An 18,682-nucleotide genomic window follows, 5' to 3' on the forward strand; every position below is an offset into this window, starting at 1 on the left:
AAAAAAAGTCAATAATTCAAATGCCATGTAACCACCATGCAATTTGACAATCTCCTTTGTACTTGTCAGTAATTAGACACATATGTGAATGTGCTCCGTGAGCAGCTCATTTCTCGCCTCTCTGCATATAGTGCAGTCCAACTTATATCCTCGGGATACTGCATTGATTATAATGCCACACAAACTGTAGTCAGAAGACCCAACCTACTGCACTTCCAAACTGGTGTGAGTAAAACCCTTCAGCCATGCTATCAGATTCAGAGTTATATTGTATATTAGGGGCCTGAATCTCCTTTCACTTACACCAACATAATGCTTGACTTCTGTGGACCCTGGTGTAAATGGGAATAAAATAGAATCCATCCTGCATAGCTGGAGGGCATTGCGGTCATTACAGTTAAGGTTCATGGACACTTCAAAGTGAGGGCCCTTTTTTGGAATATAGGCTTCCAAACTTTCAGCCTTTTTGGATAAAATTTTCCTGGCCAATGGCGATTTTAAAAAACAAAACAAACAAACAAACAAACAAAAAGCATTAAGCCCAGTTCAGCCATTTTTTGAGAAAGGAGGAAGAAAACAAAAACGCTTTTCCATTTTTAAAAAAGGTTTGTGATTTGACACCTCGAGTATCTCAGTGATTTGAGTAAGGAATCAGTCTTAAGGAAAGAGATCTACATTTCAGTATTCAGGAGGAAACTGAGTTTCATTTGGCCAAGTGATAACAACTGAAAAAGAAAAAATACAGCCAGTGAATGCACTGTTCTTTTTAAAAAAGACAATGCTATTTTGAAACATTTCCTGGTTGTTCTCAACGATGCTGGGGTGGTGAGGTGGGGAGAATGAGCCAGGCAACTGACAGCAGTGGTGGAGGAGGGAAGTGGAGCAGAGAAACCTGGCCTCGTTCTGTGGTTGTAGTATTTTAGGCTGTTTTTTTGTGTTGTCATATATTGACTTCAAGTACGCTTGCTTTTTTTAAACTAGTTGTTTGTATGGAATTGCCAAAGTTAAAGTAAGAGTAAGGTTGCCAAGTGAAGCATTCAGATTGCAGGAAGTGTCAAAGCAAAGGCTGCACAGACAACCTTCAGTGCTGCCTCTCAGTTTACATGTATGATCATATACTGCTGTTGCCACAGAAGCCCAGTTCAATCTGTATGCCAGCTGGACACAATGCGCAATGAAAGAGGCAGAGTGGGATCCAGGTCTCATGCTGGGCCAAATACCATTTGCAATTGAATCTGTTGTAAATCTAGACTAAATCCATTCAAGACAGTGGATTTATTCCAAGTTTACCCTGATGTATCTGAAATCAGAATTTTATTGTCAGTGAATTGCCTTGACAGTTCACAGTAACTGAGATGAGGGTACTCATTCACCAGCAAGAATAATAGCTTCTTTAAAATGTCATTTAATAATTTTCTTCAATGTTAACATTGATTGCCAAGCAACAACTTGTGTTCCCTTCCTCTTCATTTTGTCTTGCCGTAGGTTTGTTTTTAAAATGTCAGCTCCTTGGCTCACTTACTGTGCATGACCGATTAAACATGCTGAATGAGCCAGGGCCCTTTCAAAGTGACATACTATCATATTAAAGACTGGGCTGCACAAGGCCAGAGATCAGGTTGTGTAACTGCCCACAGGCAGACTGGAACCTGGGAGTTTGGGCGCTTAATGCATGAGGGTCTACAGTTTGAGCTAAAAGCCACCTGCTTCTCAGGTAAAGCTGTAGAGACTTGTTCTTTCTCTTTGTAAGTAGTCTAAGCGCTACTACATAGGACAGTGGACCACACCCAGCATGTGTACGGGTTACAGTTGCACATGAAAACTTAGCTGTGCCGCCTCCTCACTTTTGAATTCTTCACTTTAAAACCCTAATAGTCTTTTCCTGTAGGTTTTTGAGGGGTTGTTTTGGGCATGGAATACATCACTGGCGAGAGAAGTAAAATGCAGCCTCTTCAATGGCAAACAGACAAGCTGTTAAAACAGCTCACGGCAATACCGCAAGCAGTATAGGGAAGGAAAAGAGTAAGACTGCAATACCAAACTGAAAATGCTGAATACCCAAGCTCACATTTTTCACTAAGTAATATTAGTGCTGAACATAAAGTAGCTGTTGTTGTGGGCTATGTTACAGCCTATGCTGTAAAACAGTGGTTTTCAGCCAGTGTGCCGAGGACAACAGGTGCAGAGGTGGGAGGGAATGAAAAAAGGTTTTCATTCTTTTAACCTAATTGGTTCCTGTGGCTTTCAGTTAGTTCTAGCCTCATAAACAATGTGGGGAACGTGGAATTCAAACCAAATGCTCGTATTTAATTTCCAGTATCAGCTACAGCACAGCTGATGTAAATGCTCCCACAAAGTACATTTTGGCTCGTGAGCTCCCAGGATGAAAGCTCAAATGCAGACCAAATGCATATGCTGAAGTGCGCTAAGTTAGAGGCATCAAATTCTCAAGTGGGCCTAATCCACAAGTTAGCAGAAGCATTTGGTATCAAGCAGCTTGAGAGAAGCTAGGGAATATCCCATTTCTTTTACTACAGCATTTCCACCTTCCCATTGTGAAAATCAGCTCTTCTCTGTCACCTGTGAGCTGGAACTCAGTCAGCCAAACTGTATAGTCAAATCTAGGAGCTGCTTTTCACAGATTCCAACAGCCTCTTGGAATGGGCTCACAGGTGTAATTATCAGGCCCTCGGACAGAGGGGAAGGGGGGCAATCACACAGTGCCCCAGCTTTTCAAAAGGGCCCAGAGCTCCCAGCCACCATTGCAGCAGCAACCACATTGGCTACTGGGAGCTCCATGCCTCTCTGAAACCCTGCGGGAGCATTACTCCACCGCTCCGCATGGCTTCTGAGGGCTGGGGAGAGCAAGCACCACTCTCTGTGTGGTGCTAAGGGCTAACTGTCCTTGGCCACGCCCCTTCTGCCTGAGACTCCGTCCCTTCTGGGGGCGTGAAGCCAGGCTCTCCCAGCCTTTGTCCCAGTGCCCACACTGGTACTTCTAGAAACTTTGGTTGTTTCAAAGGGCTTTCCCCAAGCAAGTTAATACATTGCAGTAGGTTTTGTGACCACTTCCAATGGGCCTGCCCCTTGCAGAAGAGATTTTAGCAGGCTACTAACAATACCAAAATATTTTTGCTGCTTGGTAAAACAGAGCTCTGCTGTTTCTGTGGGTGTAGTATGGTCAGTCATAAATATATCTGTGGGGTTACAAGTCCAATAGATTTGAATTTCAGGTTATAGGAAAGAAATGTACTGTTTGTGATACTTTAGCGATTTACTGTAACGTGAGCCCATAAGACTGTAATATAGATTAACCTGATCGGCTGCAATCATGCTGCTTCCTGCAATGCACGACAGTGATATAATTTGTTGCTGTGATTTACAGCAGCACTGGGCACACGCACACGCACGCACACACACACGCATGCACACACACGACTTAGGACCTACTGGCTTCCAGCCAACAATCACACCTGAATGACCCTCATAGCCATGCCTAGAGTTAAGGATTTCAATTGTATACAGGGGTAACCAAGACAAGAGAGGAAATCCTGATTCCCAGACTTCTGTGACAGCTCTTGTGTTGGATATCCATTAACCGCTGGCCAGGGCAGAAAAAAGTGATGACTCATTGATTGCCTAATGGACTGGATAAACAGCAAAAAGACCCAATCAGTTCAGCTCTTCTGTGTGAAAATCCAAAATCCTCTACCATTTACAAAAGCCCAGGCAATTTGGCCAACTAGGCACTGTCAAAATGCCTCTCAGACAGTGCTTAATTGGTAATCAAAGAGGTGCCAGGGCTCAAGTAATTTTTTTTCTTTTATTTTCGTAATGGACACAGCAAGCCTGAGCCAGGTCTAAGAACTACCAGGCCTAGAGGTGCCAGGGCTCATGCAAATTAAGCACTGTGCTTAGACTTCTAGCAGGACTGCACATGAACACAAAATACCGAAATTACATTTGCCAATCAGTTTAACTCCCTCCTCATTAGTGTTCACTTTAGTGGGATTTTTCCATGTTGAAACACTGCAAAGCCCAAGTGTATCAAATTACCCCTCTCCACCTACCACCCATGTAGTCGGTCTCAAACAGTGTAAAAATTCCCTTAAGGAAGCCGCAGTGACCGCCAAGTAAGTAATGTTTGCCTAGAGATATGCAGGACTGAGTGACAAGAGCTCGCCAATGCTCTCCAGTGCCAAAAATCTTTCAGGGGCAGATTTGTAAGAGACTAGACTTACTGTGCCAAGTTGTTTTAGAAATCTGGTCCCAGTTGTTGCTGCAGAGCCCTTCTGAAAATTCTGGCCTCGGATCTCAGTTCTGATCTCACACGGGTTTACCTCAATTTACAGTAGTGTAAATGAGATCTAAATCAGGCCTGGAGTGCCCTATGAACAGATTACCTCATCATTGCACAAAGAACAGCAGGAAAAAACCCGTACATGCTCTCGGTCAATACCGTTGTGACAGGGTCAGACCAGGGAACTAGCTGGGGAGAGAGGTAGCTCTAAAAAGCAAAAGCAGCCCTGGGTACTCAGGTGATATGGGCAGAGTGGGAGCAGCCGGGATGATTCATTCCTGTAAATAAATTAGGGCCAGCTGGTCCCAATCGAGGCTAGTGCAGGCCTTTTGAAAGCCTTTCCCTAGTGGGGCAGGGGGAGAGAGTAAAAGGGAAGGTTGGAGAGGAGTGAGGTGACTGGAGCAGGTGAGAATACTAACCACAGCAGAGGAGATGAGGAGCTCCTGCAGGGAGTGTTTGGGGCTCTCTTGCCAGGTAACCTCAGGGCTCAGCTGGAGGCCAGGAAGGACGTGTTACTAGACAAGGGGGCCCCCACCTATTGCCCTTTGAGCCAAGGATCGAACCCTGGCAAGGGCAAGCCGGCCCCATACTGTGGGACTATGGACTGAAAAGAGATCTGGGGTGCAGGAGTGGTACTGACCATGCTGCACCATGTTAGTGCATTTCTTCTGTTGCTGGGAAATGTCAAGTGAAGAATCAAAAAACCCTTATATTTCTCAACATGAAGTAGGATGAAATCAGAGAGGGAGAACTGTAATTCATACGAATTAAATACAGAAACAAATGGCTTGCCCACTACTATGTTTGTGGCAATGTACATTTTTATTAATGGAGAAATGAAGACACCAAAAAGTTAGTGATCTTGCATTTAGAGGAGCTGTGCAGCTGTAACTTCCCTTGGCAAGGGAGCTGTAGGTGCTCAGCACTTTTGAAAATGACCCATAAAGGACTTTTCAAAAAAATCCATAACAGGTTAGTGAGAGGTGTGGCTGGAACTCAAATTTGTCCAACCACAAACTCTACCATGCCACCTCCCTGGCCACATCAAGACACAGTGGTGGAGTAAAAATATGGTCTCCATCTCTACGTAAGCTGACTACGGGAGTTGAAATAAGTGACCATGACTCAAACAATACCTTGAAATGCAGCCAAGCCAAATATAATGAAGTTGACCAAGACAACTGGTCTTGAAAGACCTAGAGCAGACCAACTCTTGGTAAACAGGGAAGAGAACAGTGATTCCAGAGGAAACTGGAACTAGAGTCCCAGCAGCTGATATACAGTGGAAAAAAGTAAAGATCAGCAGGGCCAAAGAAGATAGGAACCATCTTCTTTTCCCAAAAGAGAGGTATGAGAGGTAACAGAGCATTACTCATGCTATAGCTAGAAATGCATCATTACACACCTACTCACAAGGTGCAGAATCCAGCATCATGGTCATTATCTAAGCCTTTGAAAAAAGGGCACATGGTCCTGCTGCATTTCCAGCAACGAGTGGAGAGAGTTAGAAACATTGGCATTTAATAATGACTGATTAGCATGCAGTGAAGACAAACCTCTGCCAGTTCCTTTCAGTTACTGTGTCCCACCAGGCTACCATGCAATATGACAGCAGGTTAATGGAAAACCCAGTTTATAGATATGTATCAGCAGACTCATTGGGCCAATCTGCCCTGCAGGTATGACTCTGTTAGCTGCTTCTGCACATGGCTGCTTGCCCATTACCCTTTTTCCTGATTAAGAAAACCAGTTCAACCAAGCTGAAGAATTTCACTCCCATCTCCTCGAACAGACATATGAGCACAATCCTGAGAAGGAGCAGAGAGGAACTGAGCAGGGGCTCAGCAAAATTATGAGCTGAGGGCACCCTACAGGCGCCTGTGTCACACACTGACCGAATGTCTCCATCTCTGCCCTGACATGGGTGAGGCAAAAGGCAGGGATTTAGGTGAAGAATAGACAGAGCAGCCACTGACACACTCAGGATCCAGCCGCACACTCTAAATAAGACTTTGATGGAATGAGTGAGAGGTGAATCGGTTCCTACTACCTGAGCTGAAGTAAAGCCACTGTGCTACCCCACACATAACCAGATGCTTGGGGGGTACAATCACCCTACCATCACCATAGTGTGGAGGACTCTACTGACACTATTCTAAAATCTTCCTGTTCCCATTTCAGAACCCAGCCTAGAGCATCTTCATTTGGAAGAAAACAACGAACCAAATTCCTTCTTAGTGTAATGACAAGGACTGTCATGGGCTGGGAGTAGGGATGAACAACTGGACACTCCTAACCTCTCCGTTACTAAATAATACTGAAGTTCACGCAGGACTAAGTGAAATTCAATATAATCTATTCAGTCCCCAACTGATGTTCACCACAGCAGGTGCAAATATCATACCACCAACAGAGACACAAGTTGTTTTGTATGGAGGGGTGATTATTAGCTCTATCATGTTTCAATAACTGGAAAATGTCCTACACTATAGCCATGCTTAAAGTCATTAATTCTGCTACCCCTGTCACTTGGTTGACCGTGTTTCCCTCTTATTGTCTCATCGTTTCTGGAGTATCCCTCCTGTGACATGCCCCATTGGGAAAGTGTAACACCAAGCCCAAGGTTCCTCTTTTATACCTGCGGATGAATCAACAGCTTGGGAGTGAAAGTGCAAAAGAATGAAACTCTGAAGATTTGGGTTCTACCCCGGCCCTGCCACAGACTCACCAGTGACCATGTGACAAGGAAGGTTATGCGATCTCTATACATTCCCACCTGTAAAATGGCAAGAACACTCCCCCTGCTTCACAACCACATGGCAAGAGTTATCTATTAGTATTTGTCACCTGCTTGGAGAACATGATGCAAAACTAGCTCTGTAGAGAAGTATTCCACATGAGTATTGCAGAGAAATATCCCCAGTTTCCTGGAGGCAGAAAAACCCACGAACTGGTTAGACATAAATTTGCAGCCCTGATGGTATACAGCCAAGATTAGTCGTGAATGTCTGTATTTCTACACATAGTACGTAGCAGCCCCAGGGTACTTTACACAAATATCAGAAACTGGTCTAGTTGTTCAGCTCCATTCCTTTGCCCTTGGCAAAACTGAGTCACGTCTAGCTCTCATAGAATGCACGCACAGGCTGCAGTGTACAGATGGTAAGAGAAGCACTCAGCCTATGGATTAGCTGCTCCCTCAGAAACTGCTGGGAATACTGGGAGTTCTGAAAGGGCTCCTCCTATCTTGAACATTCTACAGCTGCCTCCAACAGAGGCCTCAACACTGTCCAATCCTCTAGGACGCTGCAGAAACATTCTTCTAGAAGGAAAATAACTGTTTCCCTTCATGTTGAAAGCTGAGGGGATCTCAGCACTTCTGAAAATTTGACTCAAACGGTGTTTCTCTTTGAAATCCAAAATAAGGGGCCACTTTCACTTATTCAGGTCTCAATCAGTGCATGTTACACCTTCATCTGGTCCTATTCCTTTGCTTCTCTGTGTATATTCATTTGACTAGTCGAAAAAAATACCAAGCAAATCAGAACTTTAAGTACGTTGTTCAATCTAATAGGTGGTGAGTGGGAGGGCTAAATTCTTCCTATAACGGTAAAAAATGACTATAGACAGTCAGAGCCAGCCCTAGGCCAAAGGGCACCCTGACATGTATTAATCTTTTGAATACCTTATTTTTAGTGTATTTGTAAACCACAGTCCAATTTATATGCACAATTTGGATGCATGATTTATCCCTGTCATATATGATGATAAATTTTCAAGCTAAGGCTATGTCTACACAGCAGCATTATTTCAAAATAAGCTGTTCCAGAAGAGATTTTCTGGACTAGATTATTTTGAAATAGCACATCTACACTGAAAAGCTGCATCTACACAGCCTCTCCCTTTTGGAAGGGGATGCAAATACAGCCAATTGGAAATGCAAATAAGGCACATATTTAAATATCTCACACCTCATTTGCATATTCTTGTGTGATCTGGCTTCTGGAAGAGCCATTTCTGGAAGCCAAAGTAGCCATTTAGAAGGGGTTCCTTCAAAAGGAAACATTCCTTTCAAAAGCACCCTCCTTTCTAAAGAGGAATAAGCATTCTTTTGAAGATGGGTTTTTTTCCAAAGGAACCCCGTCTGTGAAGCTGTTTTTGCTTTCAGAAAAGTCTCTTCTGGAAATGCAATCATGTGAGATTATGCAAATGAAGTGTGAGATTTGTAAATCAGCGCTTCGTTTGCATTTTATATCTCCTTCATTTGCATTCTATATCTCCTTCATTTGCATTCCTCCTCCGAAAAGGGGAATGCAGTGTAGACGCAGACAAAACATGTATCAAGAAGGTTATAAAATGGAAGCTACAACTATTTGGGCATATTTGCAGAATGAACAGTGAACAAAAAATCAAGACCCCGGTATTCAGCATAATGGATGGTTCAAATAGGTTGTCCGCACAGGGAATGGATCGATGATATAGTAGATTGGTGCAGAGCTAGTCTCCAGAACCTAAGCCACTCTGCACTGGACAGGGAACTATGGAAAGGAATAGTGAGAGAGGCATCAGACACCAACGGGTGCTGCGCCCACGGTTATTGATGATGATGATATTTTGGAAGAATGCATCCAGACACAATAGAGTCTGATCAGAGACCTTGGACACACTATAGTTTATTTTGAAATAATCCCTATTCCCTGTCTATAGAGCCCCTATTCTGAAATATCTATTCCTCATAGAATGAGATTTACCAAATTCAAAATAAGCCATCCAGTATTTCAAAACTATTTCTAAATAGTGATTGCATTGTGTAGACACTCACAGTTATTTCAGAATAGTGAGCATTATCCTGAAATAACTTTGCTATGTAGAAACGCCCTTTATGATCTGTAAGTCTGCAAACCTGGCACCCAACCCAGTCTCCTACCCCAAATCTGGCCCTAGAGGCAGTGTTTCTACCACTAGTCTTAGATGTGATGGTACTACAAACAACCACCATCAGCTTCATTTTACAGTAGCACCGAAAGGCCCTAATTCAGATGATGGCCCCACTGTGCAAGGCATTGTACAACATTCATAATAAAAGATAAATCTGGTCTAATTTGCAAGACTTGAGTTGTAGAAATAATTAGCTCTTGATTTCCAGCTTTAGGTTTTGTAAAATGTAGTGCTGCACCGATTATTAGAAATTTTATGGCAAACCTTTATCCCAGTGGTTCTAAACACCATCCAGAATGGAGGATTTCATCACCTCTTAAGAGGAAGCCCCATAAATTTCACATTATCCTGGCATTAGGTACTAATAACCCATACTCTCTCGAACACGGGTCCCCAGTCTACAGCTCACAGGCCACAACTTGTCCACTGCTACATTTCGACAGGCCCACTGAGCCAAGTGGCATTAAAATTCTGTGGGCCTGTCAGGGTAATCTGCTGGTGGGCCTCAAGAGCTTGTTGTCCCTGAGCATCTGCAGTTCACCATTCCCAACCAATGGGGACTAAGGGAAGCAGTGTAGACTGCAGGGAACAGCAACATACCCACAGACTCTCAAGGAGGCAGTTCTGGTGAGCAGGGCTGGTCTCAAGAGTTTTGGACTTGGTGTGCTCCAGAGAAACTCAGAAATTGGGTGAGCTGTGTTCGCTTTTTGGTTACTAAGTTGAACAGAACTCCAATTTTAAATCACAAGGGCATAGTTAATACAACTTTTAACCACTAGGCCATTTGCCTTTCAGGGTATATTGCTCCTGGGGCAAACACTGTTTTTGCTGTCCTGTAGAACTGCAGTGGTAGAACATGAGATTGACCTTAATCAAAGCACACATGTACACACATCTACAGAAAAGCACACTCCAGGACTTCTTGCAACCAAGACAAAACTAAACCCGTAAAAGGGACTCTTCTCCATTCTCTTCTTTCCCCTGGCTTCCTGCTACTCCCCACTTTATCTTCCCTCACCATTGCCCCTTAACCCTTTTCCCACCACACCACCTGCCCTTCCTCTATTCTCGCTTTTCCTTGAGCTCCTAGCTACCTGACTGTGCACATGTCAAAGACAAAATGACTACCCACACTTTCAACTTTCTCTCACCCTCTGCTGTCCTGTCTATGTGAACTAGAAGTCCTTCAGGGTAGGACTAGTCTCTTGCATCTTTAGCTATGTACAAATACCCAAGAGGCACTGAGACCTCATACTAGGGTGAGGGAAGTCTCTGTTCTACAGCCTTGGGTGAGAGCCAGCTGGCTTTTAGCTCATGTGGTAGAGCACAGGGCTGCAGCCCCTATGATCACAGGTTCATTCCCTGGTGCTGGCAATCCAGGTCTGTCACTGTTACACCCACACACATATGTGTATATATATTTTCTATAAATGACCCTCTCTAGCCCACCATAAAAGCAAGACTGAATGATATGGGCCTTGCAGCTGAAAATTTGGGGACCCCAGTCTAGAATGCGACACCCTTCCTTTGCCTCTCCGAAAGGATCATTTCATATTATTGTAAGAGACCTCAGGAGGTCATCAAGTCCAACCCCCTGCTCAAAGCAGGACTAACCCCAACTAAATAATCCCAGTCAAGGATTTATCAAATTGGGACTTAAAAATCTCTAGGGACAGAGATTGACCCAGAGACATCTTTTATCTTTTCCTTTGTGCATGCAAGGCTCAATTGGACAGAATATTACCTATGTGCCTGACTGCTGTCGTGAAGAGGGTGGATTTGGGCAAATGCTTGAATGCCTGTCAAACTGGGGCATAAATGTCTTCTCTCCTACACATTTGTGTGCATGCACGCATCTAACCCTGGAGCAGTGCCCATTATTTCATGTTATACTGTTCTTTATTTTATGCTATGATCTGGCTCAGCATTACCCTTCTTATTACTGGTTTTAAACCTTTAATGCCATTTCTTCCATATGAAGCCTACAAATACCAACATATGCAGTTTTCTGGAAAAGGAAACAATAAAGGTGGTTGAAAAGGCAAGCCAGGTCTATTATTTTAGCTAAGAAATGTGGGCTTGCCTCAGCTCCTCCCCCCTGCCCATACGTGTTTTTCTTCTGCTCCACTGCCTTTTCCTCACTAGTGCTGGCGAGTGAAATGTACATGGAAGGAAGTTGTTCATCAAACAATTAGAAAGCCAAGACAGTAGGAGTTTTCCTATATGAACATTATGTAGTGGAATAACAAAAGGAAAAACAATGTTTGGAATTTCAATGCCATTCCTACAGCTCTTGCAGTTACATTTGTTAAGCCATTTAAGTTATCGTCCACATAACAAAGCCTCTGCATGGAATACAACAGTCAGAAGAGCCTACTCTGCAAGTTCCCATACCATGCTGAACCACTAGACTACAGCTACTCCAACATCAATTGCACATTAAGAAATGAGCTCTCAAAACAACTCCAACATGACAGACCATTAACATTTTTCAGTGAGAAATGTAGTTTTGTCACAACAGAAACTTTCCACAGTACAATGTCAATTTCAACAGGAGGTATTGTCCGGTGGGAGATGGTAAACAAGAAACATTTCAAAATGTCCATTCATTTTTATTAAAAAAAGGTGAGTTCACATTGCAGATTTGAAAAATTTTAGTGCATGAAATATTATTAAAATGTGACTGTTTCAATTACAAACAGGAAATGATTCTGAAGTGTCAACATTTTCCATTTCTGAAACAGTTCCACATAACGTTATTAAGGATCATTGATTTATATTAGCTCTAAGTAGTGTCATTGCAGTCACCATCATCCTATGGTACTAGACAGTCACTTACATTAGTTCCATAATCTTATACTGTATTGCTCCTGTAATTTTACATTTACAAACACAGAGTAAGAAACATTCCTGCCCCAACATGCTTACAGTCACAGATGAGACAGGACAATAGGCCAAGAAAAGGAGAATCAAAACAGCTCATCAGTGAGCTGAAGAAAGGTATGCATGTGATTATGGTAGCTATTGGCCAAATGTGCTGGCTAATGTATTACTAAGGTGGACATAGTGTTCACTGCAAGCCATGCTTTGGGAAGAGGGGAAGTTCACATTAGTGCTGCTCAGGGTAGGTTGTTGCCCATTACTATGCTACGTTTCTCAAATTTCAGGCTCCAATAGTTACGTTATTCCAAGATCACACCCACTCTTCTGCCTCCCAAACAGGTTACTGGGTCAGTTTGAAGGACAGGCACAAAATTTATTCACATAATTTTATGCAAATTGCATTTTTCCCTTCACACAATGGGCAGCACCAGCCTTCATGCACATGAGCACTTGTGGTGCATGCAGAGGGACTGAGGCAAAGATATAATGTAGACACACTTTTTCACTAGGGCAGTCTACCCTGCTTTAAAGCAAGGATAAGCTACACCAGTATGAGCTCCTTTCTACACTGGGGTTAAGTGATGCACCTTAGAGTAACACAGCGAAGAGAAAAGCAGGATTTACAAATGCTGAATGTTTACCACTCACTCTGGTTTTAAGGGGTTAATAGATACAAGGCAGAATTTCAAAAACTGATTTAAATCAATATACTTTTGAAAGAGTCCTAAATCACTTTGTGTCACTGTATAGAGCCACTCATTCGGCTGAGCAGCTATGTTACTTCTAGAAAATTTCAGGAAGAAAAAAAGGAGGCACAAATCTAAATTGTATTCTCTGTTAAAGCAGAGAGACATTATGCATTGAGTGATTTACATTAAATTCAGGTAAAACTGGTTCTGGGCTTGCTTTGCTTTAAGCAGAGACTGGGTTACTTTTGAACACTGTAGCCCTTGTATAAAATCTGTAATTAGGTTTTTTGTCTTTGTTGAGCTGAACAACCTCTAGTTGCATTTCCAGGACTGTAATGGTTCCCTCTACTGGCACAACATGTTACACTTCCGTCATTTTTAAAGCCCTATAGCCCAGTGGACACACTCACATTATACCAGACAATGAGTGTTCCAAGCCCTTCGGGGGTTACGCTTTCATTCAGAATTCCCCACTGTCTAGCTTGGGGCAGGCAGGGGGTCTTACCGACAGTGACCAAGTCCTCAATATAATGAATGCTTCCTGCCCAAAGACTAATTGGTTCACACAGGTCTGAAGTGCCTTAGGAAGCATAAAACTGCCCAGTGCGCTTTTGCGGGACCAGGTGACTGACGTGAGCCCTCGAGGGTGTCCTGTCCTGCTTTCCTTGGCCATTGCAACTGGGGGTAACTCGTCTCTTTGGGCCGATAGCACATTGCAGCAGGACCGGTTTTAACAAGAACTCGGCTCCTCTGGTCCATGTTGAATGACGCTGAGCAGATAAAGTAAGTAGTGGCCACCACTTGTGGGGTCTGCGGGGACCAGGGGAACAACCTCGTGCGATCCCTGCGGAATGGGAGGGCTCCTACCGCCGGTGTGTGTGTGTGTGTGTGTGTGTGTGTGTGTGTGTGTGTGTGTGTGTAACCCTGCTCTCTACTCCAATTCATCAGCTTGCTGGGTGGGGGGACACCCAGGCGTTTTAAAAGCGCCCAGCGGGGGAGAGGATCCGGCCACCCGCGCAGGGTCTTGCCCCTTTCAGCGCTCACAGTCCCAGGAGAAAGTTTCAGTCCCGTGGGGGTTCCCGTTGGCACTGCCCCGCCCCGGCCACCGGCGGAGCCAGAGCGCATTTACTCACCGACGGTTTGGGAACCCGCTGCCCGGCGATCCCGAGCTCTGCTCCGGGTAGTTGTGCGGCAGGGTTGCTGCTGGGAACGGGTAGAGGAACCCGGTCCCTAGCGTACATCCATAGAAGCAGCACCACCAGGGCAAGAAAAAAGCCGATTTCATCTTCCCAGCTAGCAGTGCTTCTGCTTCAGCCCGATCGCACAAAGGGGCCCCCGCACTTCGGCCAGCGGGACCTGCGGACAGACTGGGGGGGCGGCGGCCAGTGGCGCTTTACAGGGGCAGGATCTTCCCGCAGGACGCTGCTTACCGGCTGCGCCTGCCTTTAAAGGGAAGCCAAGTCCCTTCTGCAAGCTAAGCCCCGGCGGCGGCGGCGGCGGCCGCTTCCATGGCCGGGGACCCCCGAGTCCAGCGCCGGCTCTGTGCGCCCAGGGCGCACACGCAGCTCCGGATGCCTTTTCAAATTTGGTGAGGTTGGCTCAGTTCCGTCAAAGGGGGCGTGGGGTTTCTCCATTAACCCTTCCACGACGCGGCCGGAGACCCCACCGCTCCAGCGGCTCCCTTGCGGCAGAGGGAGGCGGGTAACTCGCCCACTGGTCGTGAAACTGAGCCTCGCCAGGGGAGAAGAGAACAGAGGGAGTCACTCGGACATAGGCAGAGCCTGGTTGTTTGGGCAGGCAACCCCTCACATGTGCAGCCCCTAAACAGAGAGCAAGGCTAGCTACCGCTGTTGCAACACCACCACCAGCACTGCCTCCCCTTTGCATCCTGGGGAGACTATGGCCCAAAAAAACTACATCAGCTAGTTTTTGTCCACGGCTACCCCAATTCTGATGCATGAACCGGGCACACACACGTACCCAACCACAGAGGTCTGGACCTGGCACTTTGACCCGACAATCTGTGGTCACAATCCTCCAAATCCGTGCTGGATGATGAAAAAAGTAGCCAGTCCCACCGTATTTTAATAATCTGGACACTAGCACTTCCCAGCACAGCAAACCAAGGTATCTTCCATCTGAGTCAGAAGCTGGATCCTGCCAAGTTTTACCTGCAAACCCAGACTGTGTCTACAGAGTGCAGAACAAGTGTTGCTTCTTATACCCCTTCAAAGGAGTCGGGACCCCAAATACATCCCCATCCACAGAAACTGCAGGATCTCTAGTTTGATAGCTGGACCATAGTGTATACAGCTGATTTCTTAACACACATCCCTCCTTACTCACACTTTTTCACCCTCGTACATGATTTTCTTCATCCAAACCAGGATAATCCAAATCCCAATAAATCAGGGTGCAAGAAACCTGCCAGAGCCAGAAGATGAGATTGGGGTGGGGGTGGGAGTGTTGTTTTGTAGCAATGTTGCACTAGGATGTCCTGGGAGCTGAGCTTTTAAGGTTAAATTGGAGTACTTCAGCTTTTGCTCCACATAAGCCCTGAGACTTGAGAACTTGGGTACAAAAATGGGCAGAATCCAGCTTTTATCCAGATCTGCTGTCTCCATTTCACTGACCCATGTGCCATGGGCCTAGGGTGTCAGACCTCTTCCATCCACCCTTCACGTAATTGTGTGATTAATGGCCACCTGTGACTTTTTCACATGGAGATGGTCATTTGTACCAAGTCACCTGCTTGGGAAACTTGTGAAATTTCTTCTCTACAGTCCTTTCCTGTTTCAAATAAAGATTTTTGTGGCTTATTATTTGCTTCTGATCAAGCCCCTTGTGATTTTAGTGCACATTGGCAAAGCTGCTAAATGTGAGTGGCAATAAACAACCCTCAAAATATTGCCTGTTGAAATCTACCTCAGCTGCATCAGAGTGGAACTGGCCTTTGGGCTCAGACTAAGAATCTGGTTCTAAATAGCATTTCCTCTGAGTATTTATTATTTGTGTAGAGCTATGAACAAGAGGTCTCTGTCCTGAAGACTTTACAGCCAAAGTCAAATACTACAAAGGTATAATGGTGTATAATACCTAGCCCACACATGGCCCAATGACTTCAGCATTTCTGTGGATGTACATTGGGGATTGTTTTCCCCTCTCAATTCCCGGCATAAACCCAGCAGCACAACTACCCAAGTTTTAATCCAATGGCTCAGGTCACTGTGTGTAATTAGAAAAGTTATTGTACCCCTGTAGGTCTCAGGAGGTGAGACTTATGAAATGGGAGAGAGAATATCTTTTATCGGACCAAACTCTGTGAGAAAGAGAAGATTTCGAAGTCCACTGTGCTCATCTTGGGGGTATGGAAAAGCTATGCAGAGTGTAACATAGAAAAGCAGACTGGAATAGATGATTAAGCCTAAGGATCTGCAAGAAAACATTCAAAATGAAGTGGGCAATTGGCACCTCTGCAGTCATAGGGCACAGGAGGGTTAGTGGGTTATATACCGTGGTAATGAGGCATCAAACCAGGGTCCATGATTTCTGAGGTGTAGTAATATTATATTCTTGAGCTCCCAGGCTCATCTTCTGAGAGTGTTATGCAAGTTTCTTTCAGGATTTTGACTAAGAAAAGACATGAAGCTGGAAAGCTTGTCTCTGATATCAACTCACCCACTTTGCCTCTCTGCAATTAGGAAGAAACTTCTATTATGGGTAAATTGTTCCATAGCTGTCCAAACTACTTTGTATCGGATACCAGCTACTGAACTAGAAAGCATACTAGCAGGTGTGGAAATTTCTATGTCCCCATTCTTTTAAAATAAGATTACCTACCGTGTTATTTTGCTGAACTGTCTTATAATACTCTAGAGCTATGTTGCATACTCCTAGCTCATTAGTATTAAGATTCTTTCTTCACATCTGAAGGTAAATATCTAATGGCTGGAAACTGAAACTGGACGAATTCAGATTACAAATAAAGCACACACTTTTAAAACTAATGTGATTAATCATTGCAGTAAAATTTCCCTAGGATCTTTGCATATTCCATCACCTGAAGTATTTAAATTCAAGACTGCTTCTTCTCTAATTCAATTAGAGTTGTGGGCTTCATGCTGGAATCACTGAGTGAAGGCCAAACAAAATCATCATGGTCTCTTCTAATCTTAAAAATGTATTACAGGTAGACTTTGATATGGATTTGGTTAGTATTTATTCAGGTCAATAAATCTTACTGTAGCTTGAGTCAGTATAGTCTTATTGAAACAATGATGTCCACAAAACTAAATTTAGGAATATTCACTTAACGGTGGATACCTAGGCTAGATCATGGGTCAGCAACCCCCAGCACGGATGCCTAGAGTGGCACACTAGCCAATTTTCATCAGCACGTGAAGCAGGAGTTCAGCCAAACCCCACCTCGCCCATGCAGCCAGGAGCTTGCTCATAGCCAGGCCTCCTGTGGATTAACAAAAGACCAGGTAATGCCACCAACCACCATCTCAACGGTAAAGTTCTGGATCTTAGTTGATTTATTAATTAAGTTGTTGTAAGTAGGACTATTAGTGACTTTAAAAAGCATCTCCAGCACTCAAACCGTACATAGAAGTCCAAAGGTCAAATTTCCACACTCTGCCTCAAAAAAGGTTGCTGACAATGGAGCTAAATCGTTTTTTGCAACCCATCGGAGTCATTATACGTTCCTCATGGTTGCCATAACTAACTATCACCATGTAAAAGCAACTCCTCAAGGTACCTTTGGAAGTTTATGTTTTGAAAAAAGAGGTTTATTAGCCACAGGTAAACTATTTAGATTACTAGAAGCAAATTAACAGACACTTCAAAAAACTGGCGTTACTGTTCAGGAAAGATACCAGATTAATAGATCCTGATTTTGAAGTTTCTGGGGCTTGAATGTCCTCTCACTTATACCAGCTGTAGACAGTTCTGGTCTTTGCAAATCAAAGAACACAATATTCAGGGTGGAGATGTGTTATTTCTTTATATAATGGAATGATCATTATTCCATTATTTATTTATACATTGTAACATTTACTGGTCCCTTTTACATCAGTGCTACACAGTGATTGAGTATTTCCATTCCACTACTCACAAATAAACTCAGGTCTTTTTTCCAAGCAGTCAGACATAAGCGAGGCAGTTGTGCATTTGTCTACGCTGTCTACCTCTCTACTTGTGATTCCTTCCATCGAGCATTTGTCTACACTGAATTTCATCTGCCATTGTGTTGTCCACTCATCTGGCTTTGTTAGATCCCTGTGAAGCTCCTCATAGTCTTCTAGCCTACCCTGTATAAACAATTTTTTGTCATCTGCATATTTGGCCATCTCAGTCTTTACCGACTTTTCAGGATCATGAACAAGTATACTAAATGCTGGACCTCTACTTGCTGCACCAGAAAAGGTATTACAGAATGCAGGAGTCTGGCAAATTGTATTAGTCCTCTGAAGGAAGGCAGTAACTCCACTTTACAGACTGAACAATTGAGATGGAGAAGTCAAGTGACTTTGCACAAAGACACAGCATAGTGGAAGCAGAATGAAGAGTAGAACTTGGATCTCCTGACTCCAATTATCCTTACACTAATCTCTAAATTATACTTGCCCTTTTGCTGTATAGCTGCTCTAAGATGAGACTGAAACATTAGCTTCCAGGGTGTTTTAGGAAAGAAGGAGCAAATAATATCATTGACTGTTTGGCAAGAATTAAATATGACATTTCATTTTTAGTCTTTTAGATATGCAAATTTAGTCACACGCAGTAATAAATGAATATTTTTTCTCCCCATGGTGCTTACGAGCGTACTACACAGCCTGTTTTTCAAAACTATGTTGATAAATTGGAA

General features: G+C 43.9%; 1 protein-coding gene across 4 annotated transcripts in view; it reads right to left on the reverse strand.

The window, feature by feature from the left end:
* COL26A1 (collagen type XXVI alpha 1 chain) overlaps positions 1-14,434 on the reverse strand; it is a 225,221-nt gene extending 210,787 nt beyond the window's left edge. For all 4 annotated transcript variants that reach the window (XM_075014018.1, XM_075014019.1, XM_075014020.1 and 1 more), the window contains exon 1: positions 13,944-14,434. In XM_075014018.1, coding sequence (XP_074870119.1) covers positions 13,944-14,095 — 152 coding nt within the window. In that variant the 5' untranslated portion in view covers positions 14,096-14,434. The remainder of the gene's footprint in view (positions 1-13,943) is intronic.
* Between the last annotated feature and the right edge of the window lie 4,248 nt (positions 14,435-18,682).

Source organism: Carettochelys insculpta, chromosome 19 (assembly GCF_033958435.1).
Source record: "Carettochelys insculpta isolate YL-2023 chromosome 19, ASM3395843v1, whole genome shotgun sequence".
In the NCBI taxonomy this organism is placed as follows: Eukaryota; Metazoa; Chordata; order Testudines; family Carettochelyidae; genus Carettochelys; species Carettochelys insculpta.